This window comes from Brachyhypopomus gauderio, chromosome 3 (assembly GCF_052324685.1).
Source record: "Brachyhypopomus gauderio isolate BG-103 chromosome 3, BGAUD_0.2, whole genome shotgun sequence".
Lineage (NCBI taxonomy): Eukaryota > Metazoa > Chordata > Actinopteri > Gymnotiformes > Hypopomidae > Brachyhypopomus > Brachyhypopomus gauderio.
The window spans coordinates 17435761-17460260 of record NC_135213.1 but is presented as its reverse complement, the minus strand read 5'-3'; the positions used below and the strand labels follow the sequence as shown (position 1 = coordinate 17460260).

The 24500-nt window shown below is 41.0% G+C and overlaps 1 protein-coding gene across 1 annotated transcript in view; it reads right to left on the bottom strand.

The window, feature by feature from the left end:
* ca10a (carbonic anhydrase Xa) overlaps positions 1–24500 on the bottom strand; it is a 107794-nt gene that overhangs the window by 57144 nt on the left and 26150 nt on the right. Inside the window, exon 4 of the mRNA XM_076999901.1 lies at positions 3444–3586. Within this exon, the coding sequence (XP_076856016.1) occupies positions 3444–3586 (143 nt within the window). The remainder of the gene's footprint in view (positions 1–3443; positions 3587–24500) is intronic.

Here is a 24500-nt window from a genome sequence, read left to right as displayed (position 1 = left end):
TGTCCTCTTGGCTGTTCCGGGACTGCAGAAAGGTGATATGGCCTTCTCCCCAGTCAGGGTGATTAAAATCATTAGAAGCTCTTCAAGTAATTGCAGCTAATCTACTGCCGAGCAAATATTCAATTAATGCCGACAATTTAATAAGTGTGATTCCTCCAACCCACTGCACACAACCTTCATGTGTGTCTTGTGATGATGAATTGCTATTTCTATATAGAGGTCATTTTAATTTGCTTTAACTATTAATTTAGTCCCAAACACGATTCAGCAAACCTACTAGGAAGGATTGTTGTGTGCATGCTAGAAAAACTCATGTGACAGGGGGAGATGTAGAGAGAAGCAACGCTTCCAACAATACTCACACACCCCAGCAGAACACACCCTCCACACACCGCAGCAGGACACACACACCCCAGAAGAATACACACCCCACACATCCAGGCAGAATACACACATCACACACTGCAGCAGAACACACACACACACCCCAGCAGAACACACAACCCCACACGTCCCTGCAGAAGACACACACCACACACCCCAGCAGAACACACACAACACCCACCCCAGCAGAACCCACACACCACACACCCCAGTAGAACACACACCCCACATGTCCCTGCAGAAGACACACACCACACACCCCAGCAGAACACACACAACACCCACTCCAGCAGAAGACACACACCACACACCCCAGCAGAACACACACAACATCCACCCCAGCAAAAGACACACAACACCCACCCCAGCAGAAGACACACAACACACCTCAGCAGAACACACACCCCACACGTCCCTGCAGAAGTCACACACCACACACCTCAGCAGAACACACACCCCACACGTCCAGGCAGAATACACACATCACACACTGCAGCAGAACACACACACACCCCAGCAGAACACACAACCCCACACGTCCCTGCAGAAGACACACACCACACACCCCAGCAGAACACACACAACACCCACCCCAGCAGAACCCACACACCACACACCCCAGTAGAACACACACCCCACATGTCCCTGCAGAAGACACACACCACACACCCCAGCAGAACACACACAACACCCACTCCAGCAGAAGACACACACCACACACCCCAGCAGAACACACACAACACCCACCCCAGCAAAAGACACACAACACCCACCCCAGCAGAAGACACACAACACACCTCAGCAGAACACACACCCCACACGTCCCTGCAGAAGTCACACACCACACACCTCAGCAGAACACACACCCCACACGTCCCTGCAGAAGTCACACACCACACACCCCAGCAGAACACACACCACACACCCCAGCAGAACACACACCACACACCCCTGCAGAAGACACACACCACACACCCCAGCAGAACACACACAACACCCACCCCAGCAGAAGACACAAACCAAACACCCCAGCAGATCATACAACACACACTTCCCAGCACTGACAAATTAGTGTGGCATTAGCCAAATTAATCATCCATAACTCAGAAGTATCTCAGAAGTATCATGTATCTCATAACTCAGAAGTATCATGTAGAGCCCTCCACACTCAAAAGAGTGGCTTTCTGAGGTAAGGGCAACCTCTGGAAAGATTATATTCTCCCTTAAGCTGTAGTCCTGCTTCTTTATGATGAACCATGTCTTAAAAGTGTGCTTAATACATTTTGTTTTTCCCAGCGAAGTAATGTTAAGTTCATTTGTACAATTGAAATAAACTAATTAGGTGTCATTGCTAATTCATTGCTGATTATTTTTATAAAAAATTATGACTAACAATGAATCTGCAAAAAGATGTCTGGCAATAATGCATTGAAAATGGGAACGACACTACTGATTATGTTGCACCGGATCATATGTGTTCGGTTTTAATAGACTAAACTGCTGAAACAACAAAAGCCCTGGTTAAAATAAACAATTTGTGTGGAACCAAAATCTACAATTCAGCAAACACCATGGGAAAGTCAAATGGATTTGTTTACTTCTGAGTGTTCCTCCTTTCCATATGAATTTGATGTGAAACATGTCCTTTCTGATCGAATCTGGCCTCTCAGTAGCATGGCCCCTCTCTGGCCAGAGTACAGTATGGTAGATTGCTCTCCTCTCTCTCTCTCAGTGGTATTTGTGGGCACTGAACTGGCATGTACCCTCTCGCTAGATCTGCCACTTGTATGCACCTGAAGGCTAACCCTGCTCTGACCCCCTTTTAATGCATTTAAAGGGAATCCATGTACCTAGTGAACAGTCCATTCAAAGAAACGCTCACAAAGGTGCGGCTTAATTTAAAAGCATGTCCGTTCTATGGCTTATATCTTCATTCTATCAAATGCTAATGAGTTTGCAATGAATGGCTTTTTTTATCAGTAACACTGATGAACTTGTGCTTTGATGCATATCCCAGAAGCATACTGAGTTACTGCTGTGAGTGTTTGCATTGAAACAGGAGAATCATTTAGTGACCACACTCAATGATTTCAATCTTACACTGTCTCTGTATCTGTCTCTCTCTCTCTTTGTATCTCTCTCTCTTGAGAAAGGCAAGATGTTACGCTTTAAATTATATTTTAAGAGAGACAAATCAGTCTTTATTTTTCCCTTTAATTCAGTATTTAAAAGAACATGAAGTCGATGTGCTTCTGGGATCCCAATAAGTAAGGAGGCTTTAAACCATTGAACAAGACGGATCTGCTGGTAGAAAACTCTACATGACAAAATACAACATAATGGCCATAAATCTAGGATATTTAACAGGAATAGGTGAGTACTGACAATCGATCTATTGACAGAATCCTGAAGAATCTAAAAATGCTTCTGTATTAAATATAAAAATACCGTTTGATAATACATTTGATTATAATGTAGTATACTGTGGTGTTTTTTGCAAGACTTTTTCATAGTTGTCATAAATGTTTACCTAATGGTAAGGCTTCACATTCCATAACATCATAAATATTATCTTAACATATGATTCATTTAAATAAATATTACAGTAAACAGGCAAATAACATTTTACAGTGCAAGTGTAATGCCAAGCGACAAACTATATTAACAACCATATGGATGTCTTATTCTACAAATATGTTTTCATTCTAAATTTAAAGGGACTACCACTGTCTCCGACAGGCCATCCAAAACATAATAATAACATTCAAGTCTTGTCAGGCTCAGCTATTAAGAGCATTGTAGCTATGTAATGCTTTATGGTCAGTACATGTAATAGAAAGCAAAACAGCTACAGTAATGTGCAGGAGGCCCGTGGTGAGTCCTCGGTAATCTGAGTGTATTCACGATAGCTGATGCTTGTACTTGTGCATGTTGCAATTTACAAGTCCATCAAAATGCTATGACGGTTCAGTCTTGAAGGAGCAAAAATATCTTAAACTGAAAATGTCCTTTTGGCAAAGAAGGTATGTTCTAGAAGAGGACAGCAAAACTCTGCTTACCTTTCTGCCACCGGTATTGAGTCTGAGCGGCGTCAGAAAAGGGTCAAATATCATATGGCTGGTTTCAATGTTCACTGGGGACTGTCTCTTCCCTACGGAACACAGATTCCAGGCAGAGTTCACTAGCCCCCAGAAAGACGGAACTGCAAGGAAGAAACACACAACTTTCCATTAAACCTTGATACAATCATCACATACTATATCCATTGGAAAACCTGTTAAGTCTTTAACGTTTGATGCTGTTGCTGATATCATTGCATTTACTACTGGAAATAGTGCTCTTCTGAATAATTTAAGGCTGACATGTAAGACTTTAATACAGCTCTAAATAATACATATTTAACCAGAAAGAATTGTTAAGCCTTTACAAATGTCTTGATAGTGATTGTGTGAATGAACACACAAACATGCACTTCATTTTTTTTTCACTAAATCCAACAAATCCTATTAAGTAATTGACAAAGCACACTGTAGATAATGAGATTGCTTATTAATGATTTATATAAATATTCAAGCACTCATTAGTTCATCAGGGGTATCCAAAGAAATGCCTTTTCAGAAAAGTGAATTTCACCACAGAGGAATTCAGTCAGATCACTAGATCCCATTGGCAGGGTGAAGATTAATTACACAATTCAGTAATGCTTAGGCCACTGTGATGGTATCAGCACTTGGGTCCTCCAGGGATGGGATATGACTCTTCAAATAAGTGGAAAGTATTCATAAATCACTACTGAGACTGTCCTGAAGTCTGGAGAAACAGGTGGTACGCACAGCGTCCTTTCATGTTGAGAATAGACTTAATTTGGGGCCACATTTTCTAATATAGGCACCACCTGCTATTTTCTGGCAAGTAAGCATTCAACAACTCTCCTTGAAAATGAGGGAAGATCTTGACAAAGTAGCAGCATGTGCACTCAGACACACACGCGCGCATATATATGTGCATACATGCATGCAAGTGTGTGCACGCAGACACACACACACACACACACACACACACACACACACACACACACACACACACACACACACACACACACACACACACACACGTGCATGGGCATCCATATGCAAATATGCACACACACAAACAAGCACACACACCACTTTGTAACTAAACCTGTTCAGAACCTAAAGTGGTCTGAATGCTTTGAAGTGGAAGTACACTTGATGAATATGAGTGCAGAGGAAATTAAGGCCCTCAGACAGATAAGTTGATTCTGATTAATCAAAACACGCCCTGACAGCAGAGCCTGCTATCACGGCCACCCTCCTCACACCCTCCTCACACCCCCTCAGTAGCCGGTCGCTGCCCCACTCCACCCCACTGTCAAAAAATAAATTACAGTATTGGTGAAAAGTGCTGCAAGGCGTAAAGGAGAGAGAACAAAAACACATTAGGGAACTGTTGAGTCATCTCTTGTTTAAGGTGCTATTGAATTGGGCAGTAATGCTCTATCGCAAAGACACAGATGGGAAAAGAGCAAACAGTCCACATGCATCTATATCATTCAGTGAAACAGCAGAAAATCTATGGGCAGAATGAAAATGTGCCGGTACAGGATTGATCTCTCTGATGCAGGCCTTTCACTAAGAATGTACATGTACTTATTACAATTTACAGTCCCTCACCTGCAGCTACAGAGGCCAGTGGTATATATATTTTTTTACCAACAGAACCATTACCTCTGTCAAAGATATGTAAGCTAGAAAATCCTTTTATTAAATCCAGGTAATGCAGGTACATTAACAATATGCTGTAATGTAACTAACAGTGGCCATATTCACTCACTGTGCCTTCCAAAAGCTTTCACAGAGTCAAAATAATCCTGTACTATTGATGATTGGAAATAGCCTTAGCCACTGTGCTTTCAATCTTGATCAAATGGGTGTAACAAAGCTACTGACAAAAAGCACCATGGCCTGTCTTTGGAAAGACTGAGCTGCTTATTCTGTTTAATGGTGTGTTTAATGTGAAAACAGACCTATAAAATCCAGAGAACCCTTTTCACAGGAATTCACCTTAGTAAACACCGTTCCAAAACCAAAGTCACTGCATTATACTTAAGAATTAAATGTAGAGGAAGAAGAACCTGTATAGTATAGACTTAGAGAATCAACAGGACGTGCTGGACGGGACACCACCATTAATCATCTGTGCATGCTAAATGCTTCCTGAAGTCGCTGTATATCCGTGCATCATTCCTTCGCGGCTACATCTAGGCTGAAGCAGCGTCTGATTAGGCCCGCATAGCTGCCAGTGTAAACAGCTTCCTTTACTTTACTGATCATGTGACTGCCAGTGTAAACAGCTTCCTTTACTTCACTGATCATGTGATTGCTAGTGGTAGGAGGAGCAAATAGTATCCTTTGTTCTCAAATTCTGTCCAATAAATACGTATAATTGCGATAAATACATTTCTAGAATGCTTCTTTTCCACCTGTGTGTTTGTGCTTTCACTTTAATCTTACTGTCATATTTGGCCCCTCCCTACCATTCATGTCAACGTGACAACCCTTGTGTCTTTTGTTTTTGTTTCCTTGTCTGCTTTCTGGTATTATTCCATGTACTTAATTTGTCCTTCATTAGTTTCACCTGTGGCCTGTTGGTTCTTGGTAGCCTCAGTATTTCTACCCCGTGTTTCTAATGTTTTATGGCTGTTCATTGTTAGCCCAAGCTTCTGTCTATGTGTGTTTCTAGCCTCCTGTTTGCCCTAGTTCTCTCTTAGCATCCTCCCTTTATTATTCCATCTTGCTTTAGCATCTGTCATGTTTTGTCTGTTCTTGGTTATAGTGTTTTTGTTTTCGTTTCTTCACCATGTCTTGTGGAACTATTCGTCTCGGCTCATTGACCCTGGACTGTCTAAACGACCACAATTCTGGATTTGCCCTTAATAAATCTCGATTCTCTCTGCATTTGCATCCACCTCTCTACACCTCCGCTGCGTTACACTTGCATGAGATTAAAGAGCAAAATATAGCTGTTTCTCTTCTTCCAAACCGTTGCTGAACTACTGAAATAGTTTTGATGATCACAACGCATTTCATGTCGGTGCGGTTTTGAGTACTTGTTTAGTGTTTAGTACTGCAGTGTATTCCTCTGGTGCCTGGACTTCTATGAGTGCATGAGATACGGGAGGCGATGAGATTCGGGAGGCGATTCAGAGTCAGTACTGGGTAGTTTTAAGCTGATGTCCTTGATTTATCTGATCCCATAGCTAGCTTTGATATGAGCAAAGAAGACGGATTTCAACCATGATCTCTAAGAAATTCTCTTCACCATTTAAAAATGATGTAAATTTCCTGCCATTAAAATCCATCTTGACTCTCCTGGTCCAGTGAGACCTATCCTGTCTCACATCTAACACTACAGTACGACAGCACATAAGACGACCAGCTATTTTAGTTCCTTTAACAGTAACAGGAGCTGCTACTATGGACTTCACTGAGCATGAGCAGTGCTCGGCGATGGAGGCGGAGCCAGCGAATGGGCCTGCCCGGGCAACACTCTCACCAATTATGCTCCCCAATCATTACTTCCCCTTTTGCATCTAACTGCAAATCAGAAAACCTACGTCCCACGATGCAGTCGGATGTCGCCAAGGTACCCACTTAACATTTAAATGAGAAGTGCCAGAATAATAATGGCTCTTTAATTGGCTCAAAAAGAAAGAAAAAAAAACAGACAAAATAAAGAAAAACTCATTTAAATAATGAATGAATTAATAAGTCTGAAATACAGTAAACAAATTGCAAGCAGCCATCAGAGGCACAAGATAGGTCCAATTAAATCAGACATCCTGGATGAACTTCTAAAAATGTTACCACTTGTTCTGATATGCTGACACATAACGTTACAGGGTTTTTTTTTCCTGCACCACAGGAAGTCCACCATCTTTCCATTGAATGCTTACTAAAACAAGCATGGGGGATAACATCTTAATAAATGTTTTTCATTTATATTAAAATGTATGATTTGTTCAGCTAAAAGAGTAGTAAAAGAAAGAAGCAAAGCAACATGCATGTGTGTGACACGTTAAACAGTCAGAAAGGTCCATGAAAAATGAAGAAAAAAACATTACTTTTTATTCTGTTCTGGCTGGACAGCAGAATAATACAGTGTATGAAGTGTGAACTCCTTCATCTAATTTCCTAATTGGTGTGGAACTCAGCAGTTCAACATTCTTTGCCAGTTCTGAGTATGGTAGCAGTAATTCAGGCCTTCTGCAACCTAATAGGAGTACTTAGTCAAGAAGTACTTTATCAGTGGTAGCATTAGTGCTAACAGAAGTATCTGCCCTTGCTGTGGATTAGCAGTCCAGGCTGCAAATCATTCATCAGAAGAGTAAACGCTTGTGTAGGTAAAATGAGGCTAGCACGAGAACTGGGCGGCTTCCTCACGCAAACGGCCGACGACAGCCGGACTTGTTACAGCATGTCCTCTAACGCCAGTGTAATCTCAGCACCCTGGACCTGATGGGCCTCGTTAGACCACTCCAGTCAGAGCACAATAAACACGTCAGTCAAGCTAACTCCTCCTGTCATGTGCTAATGGTTAGGGATATGCGACCTGGCCAAGGGAGGCTTTTCCAAGCAGGACGCCAACAAGAGCAAGGGCCACACAAATCCATCATGGAGCGGGGAGCACAAAGGAGCCGTCAGAGGTAGGTCAAGCTGAAGAGAGGTGGTCACAGGCACAGGGCGCGACGTCTGCGGGAGAGCCGACGCACGGCCACACCACTCGGCCAGCGCTCCTCCGCCGGTGCGATCACTGGTGCCTGCCTGTTCAGGAAGCCTTTTGTCTCCAGAGAGTCCTTAACTGGTGAAGTGAGGCTTTATCTCTGAGCCTTTCTGTGGTGCAGATCACAGCACATGAAAGGAATGGCAGCCATTTATGGAGGAAATAAATTTTATATATAAACTGTTGTGTAAAAAAAATGGCAGATCTATATATAAAAACACATATCGTGTGTGTGTGTGTGTGTGTGTGTGTGTGGGTGTGTTGAGATCAAAAAAGCAGTTCAGCAGTTCACTTAAAATAATGCTCTAAATAATCAGCGCAATAAGCCTGTGCCTCAGCCTAATTTACTTAGCTCATCTCCTGGCTGCAAACTAACATTTCTCTGACAAATAACTCATTCCAGTTTCATTAAGTTAATTTTATTATGTTAATTCATGCATCAGTCTAGACAATAACTGGGTAAAAAATGAAGCAGAGGAGTAATTACAGAAGAATGCACAATCAATCAGTATTTCACACCAATAATTTTTCTAAATAGTCAGAAATCCTTCGGGCCATTTTTTCCGACAGCTGCCCTACTGGCAGGATTTCTCCTTTCCCTGGTGTGTGGCCATTCAGCAAAGCACGTCAGGCATGGCGGCATGTGGATTTAGCCGAAACCTCTGGCTGAATCTACATGTAATCTCTTTTCACAAGTGATCAGGCTGCTATTTTGGACACACCAGTCAACATCGTTACTCATCTTCACACACTAAACCGAATAAACGTGATTAAATCCCATACATATATGGTGTAATCATATATTATATACAGTTAACAGATTGTGACATGCCTTATGTTGCAGCAGGATATCGCTGAAGGCTCACTGTCACAGGCAGTGGAGTGAAAATATCCACTTGCTGCTTTTATCCTTGTGTCTTATTTTACCAAAGCAAGATCAAACAGAATGTGCTCTCATCAGCTCCTTCATTAGAACCATCTGCCTTGAACCTGCAGTCTCTGCTCACTTTGTTATGCTCTCCGGACGGACGGGAGCCTCTTGGGGACATTACACCACTCCATTGAGCTCATCGGTGTGCATGTTCAGCTTTCTGGCCTTGTGTGCCGATCACGGGCCTGTTTCTGACACAATGAGCCGTTTGGGTGGCAAAACAAACAAACAAACAAACAAGTCAAATAAATAAATAAATTCATTTGTAGCTGTGCCAGCATAGCCACTCTGGAGATGTAAGGTAAGCTGGGCTGATGATAAGAGGCGGGTGAGTCACGGTTCCTGCTTGTGGAGTGCAGGGAGAGAGCTCTGTTTGTGTGTATGCCCGGCCTTCAGCTCCTGGAGTCTCTCGATCTGCGTCTGTGCATGGCTTTGGAAGCCACAGGCTAGCCCGGGGCTGCGTTTGGGTGCAGCTATGAGCTACGAATATGCATCACCCGAAAAAAAAACAAACAAACAAACAAACAAAAAAAAACATCCGCACTCAAATTCAAAGTGGCTACATCCACACATCATCATATGCACACTGAAGCCCATTAATATTTGAATGCTGTGTTTCACAAAACCAGAGAGCTAGGAGGCTGCTTTATGCAAAGTGATCCCATAACGCCTCTGATGTTCCTCCACCTTCTTAGCTAGTTCTCATCTAGGCCTTACACGTTCAGTAATAGTCACCATAGTGACTAATGTGGAAATAATGAAAAGTTAGTATTTTACTCTGTGAAAAATTTATCAATTTATCACCACTCCACTGCGCTTGCCATATATAATATGTGTGTGTGTGTGTGTGTGTGTGTGTGTGTGTGTGTGTGTGTGTGTGTGTGTGTGTGTGTGTGTGTGTGTGTGTACAGTATACATATAGTAGGGCCACATCATAAGAAATGTTTATTGTACAAAACTTCTTCATGCCCCAGAAAGAAGCTTAGAAGTGATTTCCATTAAAGAGGCTTTATCCAAGTAGCTCTTAAAGTGCACAAACTCCCATGTCCTATGTAATTAAAAGCTGCAAAACAGTTAATTTCTAAAATTTGTAACTGTTTCTGATTTCATCAAAGGCACAAGCTCCAGCACTCTTGGTCCAGGTGGAACAAACTGCGATGCGATCAGCATGATATGTGAAGGTACTGTGTTGTTTTTGTACTCAAACAGCTGCACACAAGAGGAAACAGTGGGTTTATTTCCTTGATTGCTATACTGATTAGTGTACAGGCGCATGCCGTAGTCATCCTTTAAGCTCAGAAACAGTAAATAAGCATGCAGTCTTTGAACGGATTTGAGAAGCACATCAAATGAATCCGGAGTGGCAGAGCGGCTGTACTACTCGTTAGGCAAGAGACACTGCATGTGCGGGAACACCGTCAACACTGGAGGAAGAGTCTCCACCAACATGACAACCAGTGTCACAAACATGCCTCATCAAGAAGCTAAAACACCTGACATGCTAAGCGTGCAGACAGCGACCGCCCTGCCTGCCTCTCCCCAACAACCCCCTCACCCAACCAGACAAGGAGAGGGAGGAAAAAAGATGAAATGAAGATACATGGGGGTACAGGCGAGACGATAACAAAAGCAGATAAATGGATGAATTAAACGCCTTGATGAGTCGTGTGCGATTCATCATCTGCTCTTAAGTCCTGAGACTCCATTAGCTGCAGCTACTTAATCAGATAATTCAATAGCTCTCGCTGGTTTGTTTGCTTTCCTGTCATTAATTGCGGCGAGAAGAATGACCCAGAAGTAAATGGGGGGGGCGTGACGGAGGACCCCGTAAAGGAGGGGTCTGCACGTCTCTACATCGCCGCTCTGTGATAGATGGGAGGGGGAAGCAAATGTTTATGGTGCAAAAGGAAACAGTTCAGTAGGAGAACAGGGTATTAACACGCCACTAATCAGCGAATGACAATTCTCCCTTATTCAAAGCAGCAGTTTTAAGTTTGATTGTGATGTCTGTCATTGCATTTTTGATTATATTTAATATTTCTGATTTGACCAAACTGAAGTCTTTCAAAAGACTGACTTGCACCCATTTTTACCCTCTACTAAAGAATCTTGATTTGATTTTGAGCTTATGCAGTGTTTCCCTTTGAGACACCAGCCATAATACACGCAGTGTGTAAGTCTTCTCAAGGCTGACTTTGAAGTGTATTCACTGAAGCGTATGCATCTTGCTGTAACACATCAATGGGAGACAGAGACTGAGAGATGGAAGGGGCAGCGCTTGAATTCCGTAGTCTAAAACGATTATTGCTGGAAAGAAGAATCTTGCATTTGCATGGCCTAAAATCAGTTTAAGTGTGATCTGAATGGGGACCAGACAAATGGGACTAATGCACTGACAATTTGGAAATGGAAGACGCTGTGATAATGGTGATTATGATTACTTCATTAGGATGAACCTACAGTAAAATGCCATTTAATTCCTTACAGACTTAATCAGAGGTATGTGTTTCTCCCCAATTCATATAAAAAGAAGACGTTCAATTTATAGCCAGTGTTTCAATAACTGCCTCTAAATAAGCCACACTGTCATTTATTAGAATTTGCAATAAAGAGGCAATAGCTCCTTGTAGACAGCATCTGTGTGCCACACCACCGCTCTGTTAGTGACTTTAGCATGTGCAGGTCTGTCTGTGCCTCGAAGGGACATCTTGACCATAGTCGTGTCCCTCTCTCCTGCTCCTTCCCACACGTGTCTGCTGCATGTGGGGAGCAGGCATGCCCTAAAGGAAAGGAGCTATGGAGCAGATCATTCAAAAGGGATGTCAGGCAGAGGGCTGGGCTCCTCTTACATTAAAAATGCTTGACAGGCCACTGTCCATTCTGACCAGACAACTAACTTATTTCAGATCACCCTTTAAATTCACACAGACATGCTCATCACTAGGAAAGAACAGTTCATGCATTTAATATGCAGATTCTGAAAATAAATATCACGTCAAAGTGAGCTGTAGATGTCAAGTACGCTCATAGAGTAGCACTTCAGTGACAGTAGGTTTGAATTGCTAGATGCACAGCTGCACACACATAACAAGTGTGTGTATGTGTGTGTGTGTGTGTGTATGCGTGTGTGTGTATTTGTGTTAGTATACTATTAACCATATTTTGTCACTGAGCATATACATATTAAGGAATTGGGATCCAACAGCATAAAGATCAGATACAGATATTAAACCAAATTTAAATAAATAAATGCAAATACATTAAAAAACACAAATAGGATGGCTGTGTATGACTGAAATGTACTTGTGTTCTCTGGTAAAATTGGTCAAATATCCAAGCCCTTGATATGAAATGAGCTTACTTTAAGCAATGAATGTGTTAGATTTGCACTATTCCATAATCGAGTTCTTTGTTTACAGGCCTTTTGTCTGGTGGAAACCATCCTGCTTAATCATCGCAGACCCAGGTGTGTATGGAAAGGACGTCCAGCAGCACACGGCCCAGTCAAAGTTCGTACACGTGCATGCAGCGTGAGCGAGAGGTGCCGGGCCACGTGTGCTGCACACGCCACCTGTGAGGCACGGGTGTGAAGAGCCTGCTTCCTAGTGGGGACTTATGTGCAAACATAAAAAACACCCTATGGGCTATCTTAACGCTCTAATCATGCATGCTTATAGGACAAATCACAATTTAAATTACGTTTATCGTAATTGCCTATTTTTCTGTAATAGTTATGAAAGAACTATAGGCTGTCATAATTATGTTCTGCAACTGATGCAGATTTGTATGATTTTGGGCTAGCTTAGAAATATAGTAATGAGTAGCGTGGTTACTTCTTCCAGCATATAATTATCATATATAAAGTCATTAATTGCACCACGTTCTCAGCACATCATGATGAGACAATGAGGCCACGGACAGGTGTCTGGAACATATGACATGGTTGAGACATTAGGCTCTGGCAACATGCAGAATTAAGCAAGCAAGTGAACAAACAAACATAATCCTCCCCCCGATACACCAAAAACAAAGATGCAATTTTAATAAGCCAGGCTCGGATATAGTAAGTGTTCATGCATATGGGATGCTGGGATATCCACTGGGCTGTGTGCACCTTTAGGCAAGAAATGCTCTCCAAGTTTAGGTGGTGTTAGAGCTCAGTGCACCAATGTATGCACTCAGCAGAAGGGCTGACCTGAGGAACACCATGCACCCATATATCCCTGTGTCAGGGGGAGCTGTAGAACAGAGCACTCATACTCATCCCACGCTGTCTTGTCTGCTCTACTGTACAAATGAGCCATTACTTTTCCTTATGTTCCTTTACAATGTCATGGTTGGTATTACGGCTGCAGACCTAACAACTACTCCACTGTGAGTTGGCTGAAAGCATCCAAAGATTCAACTGAAAAGTTTGCCTGAGGTGTTAATCTTACATTAGCAAAATCTCTAAAGATCCTGAATGATTGGACAGTAATGATATTTTAAGACATTTGAGTGGGTTAGTATTGGCATCAATAATCACAAGCTTAAATTAAGTGAAACAAATTAAGCATAGCGCTACTTTTAGATGCTAATTTGTTGAATATTTTTTTTGATGAAGAAAAACAGTTTCCTTATTTGCCAGATGGCTGAGGTGAAAAGATTACACCGAAATAGAGTGTGAAAGTTCACCAGGTCGCAACAGACAACAGACTTTACACAAAAATTTGTAAAAGATTTAATCTCAGAATGAAACACAGATAAATAACATTCTAATAACAACAAACAATAATTACAATAAATAGTAATTTCTCAAGTTGTCGTTTGTTTAATTTCCTGTTAACATACACATGGAACATTATACTGCTAAGTGACACTTATTAAAGTTGGGCAATAGGCACATGATAAAGGTGATTACTAATATTGTTCTAATATCCCAGAATTATTAATATGCTTGTTTATTTTAGTCATGTATGCAATGTAATTCTGCATTGAGAGTGCAACATCTAGTCACTTATTTGTTAACAGTTAGGCACACCCTGGGTGAGCTCTCACCCACATTAGTCACACTAGGGATTATTAGTAGGGATTATAAGGGATTATTAATATCATGTTCCATATAAGGTTGCTTCTTCTCTGGTTTTCACCCAGTGCACTATATCGGCTAAATGTCCTGGTGTCTGGTTGGTGTTTTTTTGGCAGTGTTTATCCGAATCGTTGGGGAATGAACAAGCAGTACAATTATATTAGTCAGTTTGTTTGTCACCCCTCAGTCGCCCAGTGGCAATTTTAGGCCAGTTGTGTCATGATGGAATTGGACTCTAATGGAACAGGAGTCTAATGGAATAAGAGTGCCTGGTTATCGTGTATTGAATAAACGTGGCGACCCCTAGTCCCATATGAAGTGTTGACATTTCTTTACTGATTTGATACTCCGTGATTTGACCAAAGAAGACATATATCAGCAAGATTCTGGTGTTGAATCTCCGAGGAGAGAGTCCCTACATCTCTCCAGACACTGATTCAAAATGGAAAAGGAAAAAATCCTTCTAAAGTTGATTTTTAAAAAATTCTTTACAGCCTGTGAATGTGTCAGAGTGATATTAGGATTATCCTGATCCCTTACGTCTTGCAGCTGCGTGATACACAGGACCTATTACTATTATGTATTAACCATGTCTCTAAGTATCGATTTTTATGGAAGGTTCCACTTACATTATTTAAATACTAAATCAACCTAACACCGTTTACAAGGTATGAACCTCTACACTGGTAAAAAAAAATCTGTAAAAATAATATAACACATGTCAGATTTTGTTCGTTTCTTAGATATATTTTCATTTATAACAAAATAATACATAAAACAATACAATGACACACACACACACACACACACACACACACACACACACACACACACACACACACAAACACAAAAGACATATGAGAAGAACACACACCCACACACACACACACACACACACACACAAAAACACATACAAGAACCGTGTGGTGTGTTGTCCTTTGCTGATTACAGTCTCATGCTACAAATTGAAATCCTGTTGCGGCACCCTTACGGACTGATCTGCACTGCCTCCTGCTTATTGCCCTGCTGACCATAAGGAAATAAATGATCTATGGCCTTTGGTTCAGGAAGCTTGATATTCTATTGATTCATTTATGAACTAAAGCTACTGGAAATTGTAATTATGTTAATTTACAATTGTGCTCATTCAGAACCTGCAACACTGACCACAAAAATACAATATGTATTTTCAGGCATCTTTGAAAATTCCTATAACAAACAGACCACATGTCATGACATCAGACCAGAAAAATCTCCACCTCAGTTGTAAAAGAGAATGGCTTTTACACTCTTTTTTACACCCAGTCTTTTACAGCTCAGCTCAGAGTCAGACCACAGTGAGTATTCCCCCCCTTTGTCATATAGAACGTTTCATATCTAGTCGTGTCCTGGTGGCCCTTGACTCCACAGATAAAGACGGACACCTAAAATGTGCATTAGAACCTGGGGGAAGAGGGTAACTCTAGTTCCACTTTGAACACCAGGCCTTTGTGATTTGATTTCACTAACTGTTCCTCTGTGCAACATATGCTTTCTCAGAACACCCCCTTAGACCCTTGCCGAATGGTTGAGAGGCTTAGGGTCTTTACAACACATTTATCTCCCAAATACAGAAGGTGATAAGCCAGAAGGTAATGCACAGCAGGGTGAAGAGCTGAAGCCTGTACTCCAGCATGGGACATTATAAGAAGCAACATTTTTTTTTCTTCTAAAACCCAGCGGATCGTGTTAATTGAAACATGTATGATATGCACAAGAGCCTATAGCTCCCCTTGGAAATGAGACTGAAGAGTGTTAAAGGACCCTTGTTTCCACAATAATATTCAATTAAAACTGAATGAATGAATGCCCATTCTCTGAACTCTACAATGTATGAGGACAGATGCCACATCAATAATTGCTAGTGAGGATTTTATCAGAATTCCATGGTTTTGTGTTGTACTGCATATTTCCTTTTGCTAGACATCAGACAATTGAAAGAATATTTCCTACATGGTGCACTACTAATCTCTTTTACTCAGTATTGATGCCCAGGGAAAACATGCTAGCAAGCTATCAAGCAGCAAAATCGTTAAAGCAAACAATTTCTGCTATTAGAGTATTACTAAAACATTCAGTGTGCACTATTTGTTCAAATGTACTACTGCTAAATTTCCAGGAATATGAACTGCAGCACATTCCCAGTAGACCCTGTGCTTGCCTTGTAACAGGACAGGCTTTCTAAACTTACCCATTGTGAAAAAATCCAGAAAACCTGAAGATCCGTAGCAAAGAAAGAGTTTCTACTGCTCCCCGTCAGCACATTAGTCCAGAGACTGAAGGCTGACAGCAAAAATACTGCTTCATCTACAGCTGGGTGTTTACAGCGCCAGAGAAGGCGAAGCATTTGGGACACACAGCCTGCTCCGACTCTTGTTCAATGCACATGTCTTCTGGGCAGAACTCACTCATGCACTGCAGATTTACTGCTGTGCTCGGTCCAGAACCTGGGCTACTACAGCTCACAAAACTGCATTTCCTCAAATGTTTCATTACTCTCTCATCCACTCAAGCACACACGCGTGTGCACATACACAGTCCTCAAGTGTCCTAACATATTTATGTTTTAATATAAAAATCAGGTGATAAAGTGTTTCATGAGGTCTGACAATGAACAGTTATTATGTTTGTGTCATAGGTCTGCTAAAAACAACAGCAACCTATATTGTTTGGTACCATGAAGGAGATACATTGTATAAAAAAGGAAGATGATTGTAATGAGAGAGATCCACTTTGCAGTGTTCTAGGTGCAGCTCAGTGCTCTGGCTAGGTTTAAGAGGTATACTAGGCTAGGTTTAAGAGCCTTACCATGCTAAGTTTGAGAGCCATACTAGCATATGTTTGAGAGCATGACCATGCTAGCTTTGAAAACCTTACCATGCTAGGTTTGAAAGCCGTATCAGGCTAGGTTTAAGAGCCATAACAGGGTAGGTTTGAGATCTTTACTAGGCTAGGTTTGAGATCCTTACCAGGCTAGGTTTGAGATCCTTACCAGGCTTGGATTGAAAGCAATACCAGGCTAAATTTGAGAACCTTACCAGGCTAGGTTTGAGAGCCTGACAATACTAGGTTTGAAAGCTGAACCAGGTTAGGTTTGAAAGCCTTCCCAGGCTAGGTTTGAGAGCCATACCAGGCTAGGTTTGAGAGCTGTACCATGCTTGGTTTGAAAGCCTTAGCAGGCTATGTTTGAGTGTCATACCATGCTAGGTTTAAGGGATTCTTTTGAGCTCTCGAAGCCACATGTTGACTTTCCTTGGTCTTAAAAGCTAGAAATTCTAACAGCAACACTGATGACATCAGAAAACCCAACTAACTATAATGTGTTCACTCTACTCAGCCCAACAGCAGATCAACTGGTGGTAGATAAATGATACAGCCCACTTTGCAGAGCCCATCCTAAACTGTGTGGCAGTGAGTCAGTGTAACACAGAAATGTGTAACGTGTGTGTGTGGGTGGGGGGATCTGGGGGCAGGGTAGAAACAAGAAAAAAGCATATTTCTCATTACGTGATTCTCATTGGTGGCAGAGCTATTACTGCCTGTGTGGGCGGGAGAGGCTTGACAGATGCCCACAGGGTGGTATGGAAAGAGTGTCAGTGTGAAGTGCAGTAATTGTGTAGAGGGCTGTTGGGCTTTCTATGGCTAAGCATTCAGTGGAAAGATCATGGAATAATGGCTCTATGGAATCATGTCTCCAAGTGTCCAAAATGGACCAGCTGTGGTTCATATTACAAGACAAAGGAAGACATGCAGTGGTCAGTGTACTAAAGGCTGTGATGGCCTCCTGTGAGACCACAGATAATGTGTTTTAATTCTCTTTTCTCTTTTGGATGTACAGTCTAGCACATTTAGAGTACATTTCATGGCTTAATTCTTTGGGATTGGTATGAAAAAGACATTATCAAGTAGGCAACAATTATAAGGAACATATCTGGAAAATCCAGTTCACTGTAATAAAGATAACCCCACTACATAAACTTAATGTTTTAAAGTCTCTAGCATATAAGGGGTATTCCTCACAATCTAACCAACAGTTTTGGCACAGTATGAAGTAATAAAACAGTGATAATGAAGATCTACTTCCTTTTATTTTGTTGTGAAAATCTTTGTAATGTAGATTAAGTGCAGAGGCATTTCTACAAATGGCAAGCAATAAAATCTTTTCATACAAAAACCTATTCAAGTCAGATAATAGCACAGTTATTCACCATATTAAAGGTTGGAAGCACTACCACTTAAAGGTTAATATTATGTTTGTCAAAAGTGGGCTGATACAAAACGCATTGTACAACTCCACATACTCTAGCTACCAATGCCATTAGAAGAGAGATATGCCTTATCTATTCTGGCCTAAAACCTACAGTACACCCATACCTTACACCATTACATCTGCAGAGACATCACCAGAGGTGTCAATTCCAGGTTCAGAAAGTAAAAGTCCTCATCAGGATTTTGCTCAAGCTTACTAGATTTTCTAATTAGTGCAATCCAGGTAAAATTAGTGGAATCAACACAATCCAGGAAGCCTGAGCAAAATCCTGGTGAGGACTTTTACTTTCTGAACCTGGAATTGACACCTCTGGACATCACTAATCAGAATGACGTCAGAATGTCACCAATATGTCACCAATGTGATTCTCAGCAGAATAGGGAAACATTAAAATGGGTAATGCCCTCATTCCCCAGGACTCTCTGAGTCATTTCAGAAAAATATTAGACACTTAGTGCATTAATATCAGGAATGACATGCAAAGCTTTTCAGAGGGTGATCTGTGAGTCCCAAATCTAGAGCCAGAGGCAGATGTTCAGAAGGTGAGCATGCTTTCCTAGGCCCAGGGCTGATTGGCAGTGGTTGAAAGAGAAGACGAACCTTCTGCTGTATCAAACGCATTGCTGATAAGTGATTGAACACCGTGTTGTGATGGAAACCCATGTTCCTTTTATGTGTCACCACACAAAAAGAAATTCACTCAAATCTGATATGGGGGGGAGGAAGTGTTATTCAGAGCAAAAAAATTCAGAGTTTTTGCTTTCTGCCTCAGACTATGGGAAATTACTGGTTTGATTTTGGGTGGTCGAATTTGACAAGCTGAATATGTTTCTTAATGTTTTCTTGATACAACACAATTATGACTCCTGATTTACTGCCAAACAGAACCATAATTACCCCCAGTAGATAAAACACACACAAAACAACAAACAGGGTAGCTTTCTGCACTGGAGAAAACAAGAATCTGAATGGGAAGCCAGGCCAGGCAGAATTCCCGTGATGGTAAAGCACATAGGGTTCGAGATCAAGCCGGTGCCATTGCCCGTTAATCAGCTGCTGCTTACACTAACAGAGCTGATGACCTTGCACTTCTGTCTTGTAAGCAGGACATGTCTTGTACGTGTGTAAACAGTAGATGTATAGGAGCACTCTGCAAGAGAAATAAGAAGCCTTTTCTTTTCCAGAGCCTGGAAGACATTAAATCAATCCTGTGAGCAATCAACGAGTAAGATTCCTCAATGACCCTGCCGTGAATAAATAAGGTGCTATGGAGGATCAAATGGTCCATAACAAGCCACCAATGGATTAGTGCCATTTGGATCATAACTGCCATTCGTGTTCAAAATTTCTCTTCAGAGATCGAGCAAACAAACCAGGAAATTGCTTCTATGAATTATACGCATCCTGCGGTAACCGTAGCATCGTGGGAACGTGAACATTTGAAACAGGCAAATGATGTGTTGAAGAAACACATTCTACATTGAAGAGAAAGGAACACAGGGTTTTCTTTTCACACAAGTTAGTTACTTTTGTTTTTGATAAATGTGAAGGTCAAATTTTCATCACCTTTTATTATTCAGTATTCATTATGAACTACTTCATTTGACAGACCCACAGGTACTGTGGTTTCACATAACATTAGTCCTTGCCACAAAGTAACCACACTGTGCACTTATCGAAAACATTTATTCACACTTTGCATGTTTACAAAATTTTGACAGGCTTGCAGGGAGAGTATTCACAGCAATGAGGCCAATGTTCTGTCCTCTTAGCTCTAACAAGGTGACATAAATCAATACAGAGCAGACACCTTTGCTTTGTTTGCTGACCATGGTCCACCAGAATCTATCTGCTCCCTCCCTGTTTCCATAGCCCAGGATGGAAATGGCTTGCAGTGTCTGCTTCATGCTCAGCCATTAACAACCTTCCAGGTGTTATACATAGGAACACCACCCTTTAATCATCTAGACTAAACAAAGGAGTAAAATAAATATGTTTAAGTACTAAACAAGATGCTAAAAGGCAAAATTTGTGTTTCTTTGACCTTTCAAGATCTCATCTGTTTTATTAACACACGTTTGCTACCATTTGGCACCGTAATTAACAAAAAATGCAAAACAGATGAGAAAATGATTTTGTTTGCATGCTCAGTATTGTCTGAACCGCTAGATGCATCACCAGTATGGACCATCATGAACTTCTCCTATAATAAACTATCATTACACCACAGAACTTCAAACACCAAACACAAAACACTTTTTTCCTGAATATGAAATTCCACAAGTCTCAATGGCAGATTAAATTAGTCAATCACTGTTTCCTCATATTGTGGTAATCTCATAATATCACATCCCCAAGAGTGATATTGATTTCAATGCAGATTTTATGCACACTACAATGGTAATTTTTTATTTATTACTAAATATCCAGGAACTTCACAAGATGAATTTCAAATTGCCACTCTCCTCAGCTCCCTCTCCTATTGCCACGGGACATGGCTTTTTACTTGTTTGCCCTAATGTTAGTGTGGCTATATTCAAAAGAGCCTACCACATACTGTATACCACACTCAAAATATACTGTTCACTGCAATACTGGTCCGAGTAGTAGCATGGAGTATAGTATCCAGTATGCAACAAATGTAAACCATACTACAAAGTCATGTGAATGTATGGAGGTTCTGCCCATGACAGGATACAGTACACCATGAAGACAGGTTACATACTGGAATATTTGGCCTGAGTAGTACATCATCCGGGTATTTTTCTTGTACTGCAAAAATGTATTTTGGTCACATACTGCACACTTGGGACCCAATCAGTATGTGAGTAGTATGTAATAGGCTGTTTTGAATATAGCCTGTGTCTCCATGGGGCCTTTGTGTACTTCCCTGAGTCTTGTGTGACTGTAGATGTTTGTGCCATACTTCTGATATCTTAAAGATGTACTTGCCATCATTCATGTGTGCATGGCATTTTGTATGTTGCATTGTTGTGATTTACTGTTGGGGGGGGGGGGTATTTTGCCCACACAGCGACTTGTACTTGCATCCTGCCTTGCCTCAAACATTTAACTCGTCATGGTTTTCTCTTTAGCTCTGTTCTATGGTCACCGGTTCTGCCCTTGTTGGTTTTAGTTTCCTGCCCTGTATTGGTTTCAGCTGTCTTGTTTAGTCGTCATTGATGTATCTATTTAAGCTCTTTGATGAGTTTAGTTGTTGAGTGGAGGTTAAATGGAGGTTTGTACTTGATTTTCTTGTGTTTAGCTCCTGTTTTGGTTACTTACCTGTGTGTATTACAGTGTTCCTTATGTGTTTAACCTCATGCAATGTATTTCAGGTGAAGGTTAGGTTCATGTTTTGTGATGTTTGTTTATGGCCATGATTCCTAGTTCCTCTGCTCAGTGCTTCTAGTCTAGTTCATGTTGTGAAATTCATGCTATGTCAGGTTTCCGGTTGGTACTTCTAACTTCATGTAACGTATGTTTCCAGATCAACGGTCAGGTCTAGTGTATGTTTCCTGGATTCTCAGATCAATGGTCAGGTCTAGTGTATGTTTCTGGTAGTTGTTCCGATTTTGCATTTGTTCCTGTTTAGTTTTTCTTAAATTCTTTCCTGCACTTGCATCTTTCTGCCTCATACCTGCTCTGATGTGCCATGTTACAAAAACATAATTCTTTCTGAATGCAATGAATTGTAATTAAAGGTTTTGTTAGTGTTCTTTAGCCTTTAGAATGAGTTATGTGCATCATGTACATCGAGACTGACTGAGAAATAATGGAGAAAAAAAGAGATGTTTCAAAAGAGACATTTCATTGTGCATACACAGTCATACAGAGACAAATTTTCCCCAAATTGCCCTGAAATATTTTTTTCTGTCTGCTTCAATCTCACACACAAAAAAGATCAGTTGAAAGAGCAGATGGAGGATATGCAGTTTTGTTTTACCAGAGACATTTCAGTCGGTTCACTTTTCCCCCTCTCGGTTTTAAGTCTCGCTTGGAGCTTGTTCTGAGACACACTGCTTCACACCTCCTTCCTGTCTTATCTGTACACATTAGCCCACCAGGCACAACAGCAAGGAGTCTAGGGCAAACTGAACACAATTGCCATTATCAACTCTTCTAGTCAAAGCCAATAACTTTATTCATGTGGAGACACCATCTTGTCCTTCTAAGATGTGGCAGGAAGATTTCTTGAGCAGCAGGGGTCATTTTTCATCAGCAGGCAAAGAACTCATTAGCATTCGCGTCTTCGAGAAGCCCCACTGAACAGGAAAATAGTCACAGATCCACAGCAGCTTACAGAGGTAGTGGCGGAGAGTGTATTATTGGCATTAATGGTACTCCCCAGAGTCTCCCCGGCCAAATAGAATCATCTAGACATATTTACATTGGGTTGTACTTCAAAAGTTACGCAAGGGCACTGTGGACTCGGCAGAAACGTGAAGCTGGGGAGTTTCTGAAGCCAACACCAAGGTCACAAATGCAGTGCTATGAGGCCAGACGGGTCTCCCGTCTCTGATTGGCCACAGTGCTGGGCTCCTGGGTTCCTTTTGACTATTTAAGCAGTTGATACTCTTTGTGGCCTTGCTGCATGAATAATGCCGTCTGATTACACAGGTTTAAGTCAACTTCAGCCTATTCTTTCAGCTCTGAAGGAGCAAACCTCCTCTCAAAGATCACGTCTATAATTTTTAAAAGATTCTTAGTTGCTACTAAACTTTTAGCACAGTGAGAAATAAAACGTTTAATGTTTGCTAAGATATAATTGTTTTTCAATAAGGTAGTCAATTTCCTTTTCGATATCTAAACATTGCATGTCTCTAATTAATTACTAATTTTACATTTCTGCAAAAACTGCATAAACTTTAAACATAAGGTTTATATTTTCTCAGGGCATATTTAACAGTAATATGGTGAGAAATCTCCATCACGTCTTCATTTGCAGAGAGATACTTTTAAGACCACAAAACCAAATATTTACTTGTTATTGGGCATCCTTAAAAATCTGGTTTATTTTTGCTCTACCATAACAGAGCAAAACTCAATTTCCTTTAATTGTCACTAAATTATGATAATTAAATTAAAATTCTATTTTTTCACAGTGAAAAGCCCTCAGATGTGGCCTGTGCATATCCGAACATGGATCATTTGTTTTGTGTAATAAAAATGAAAGGTGTCAGATACTAAGTAATCATATTACATGGAGACAGGAGGACATGTCTCAGACCACTTTATTACAGCATGTCCTCTTTACACTTTCAGCTTTATAGGCATGTTGCTGATAACCCCTCTGGCCGGATGGCTATAAACAGAAACTTCAGGCTTATAGAAAAGTGACAGAGCCATCATGGCTGTGATGAACATGAGTATTTTCTCATCCCTCCCAAACTGTCTCTTCAACATTCCCTATCACTCACTCTCTCTCTCTTTCTCTGTCTCCCTCTTTCTTCTGTCAGTCAAGTGGTGCTAAATAAATGGAAGGTTATGAGAAGTTTCCTCCCACAACCCCATCCATCACAGAGTCTCTTAATACCTACAGCTGTCACCCCTTCAGAGGAGATCCTCTGCATGATGTATTTCACCACCAAAAGAAAATTAGCCACTCTGAATCTGTTTGGCCGTCTAAACTTAGCATTCCTGTGGGCCTCTGGGAAAAGCTGGCATTGCTGTCAATGAGATGAATTACCATTCCGCTACGCTACTGGTTTTTGTTGTGGGGCCTCTTCAATTTGGAGTTTATAGTAGGATCTCAATGTTTTGCTCTTCCATCCACTGACAAAAAAAGGTCGCGTTGATGGTATTAATATACTGCAGTTAAATTTAGTTGTATTAGGAGCTAAATGTCTGTCAGAATAAAACAGAAAATATATTTTTGTGAATTTAATATTTAAATTATTTTTTTTACATTTCAAAATAAAACAATGATTCTGACTTCTAATTTCAATGTTGTAATGCAAACCGAAATATCACTGAATTATCAGTTTTTGATACTAAAATTATTA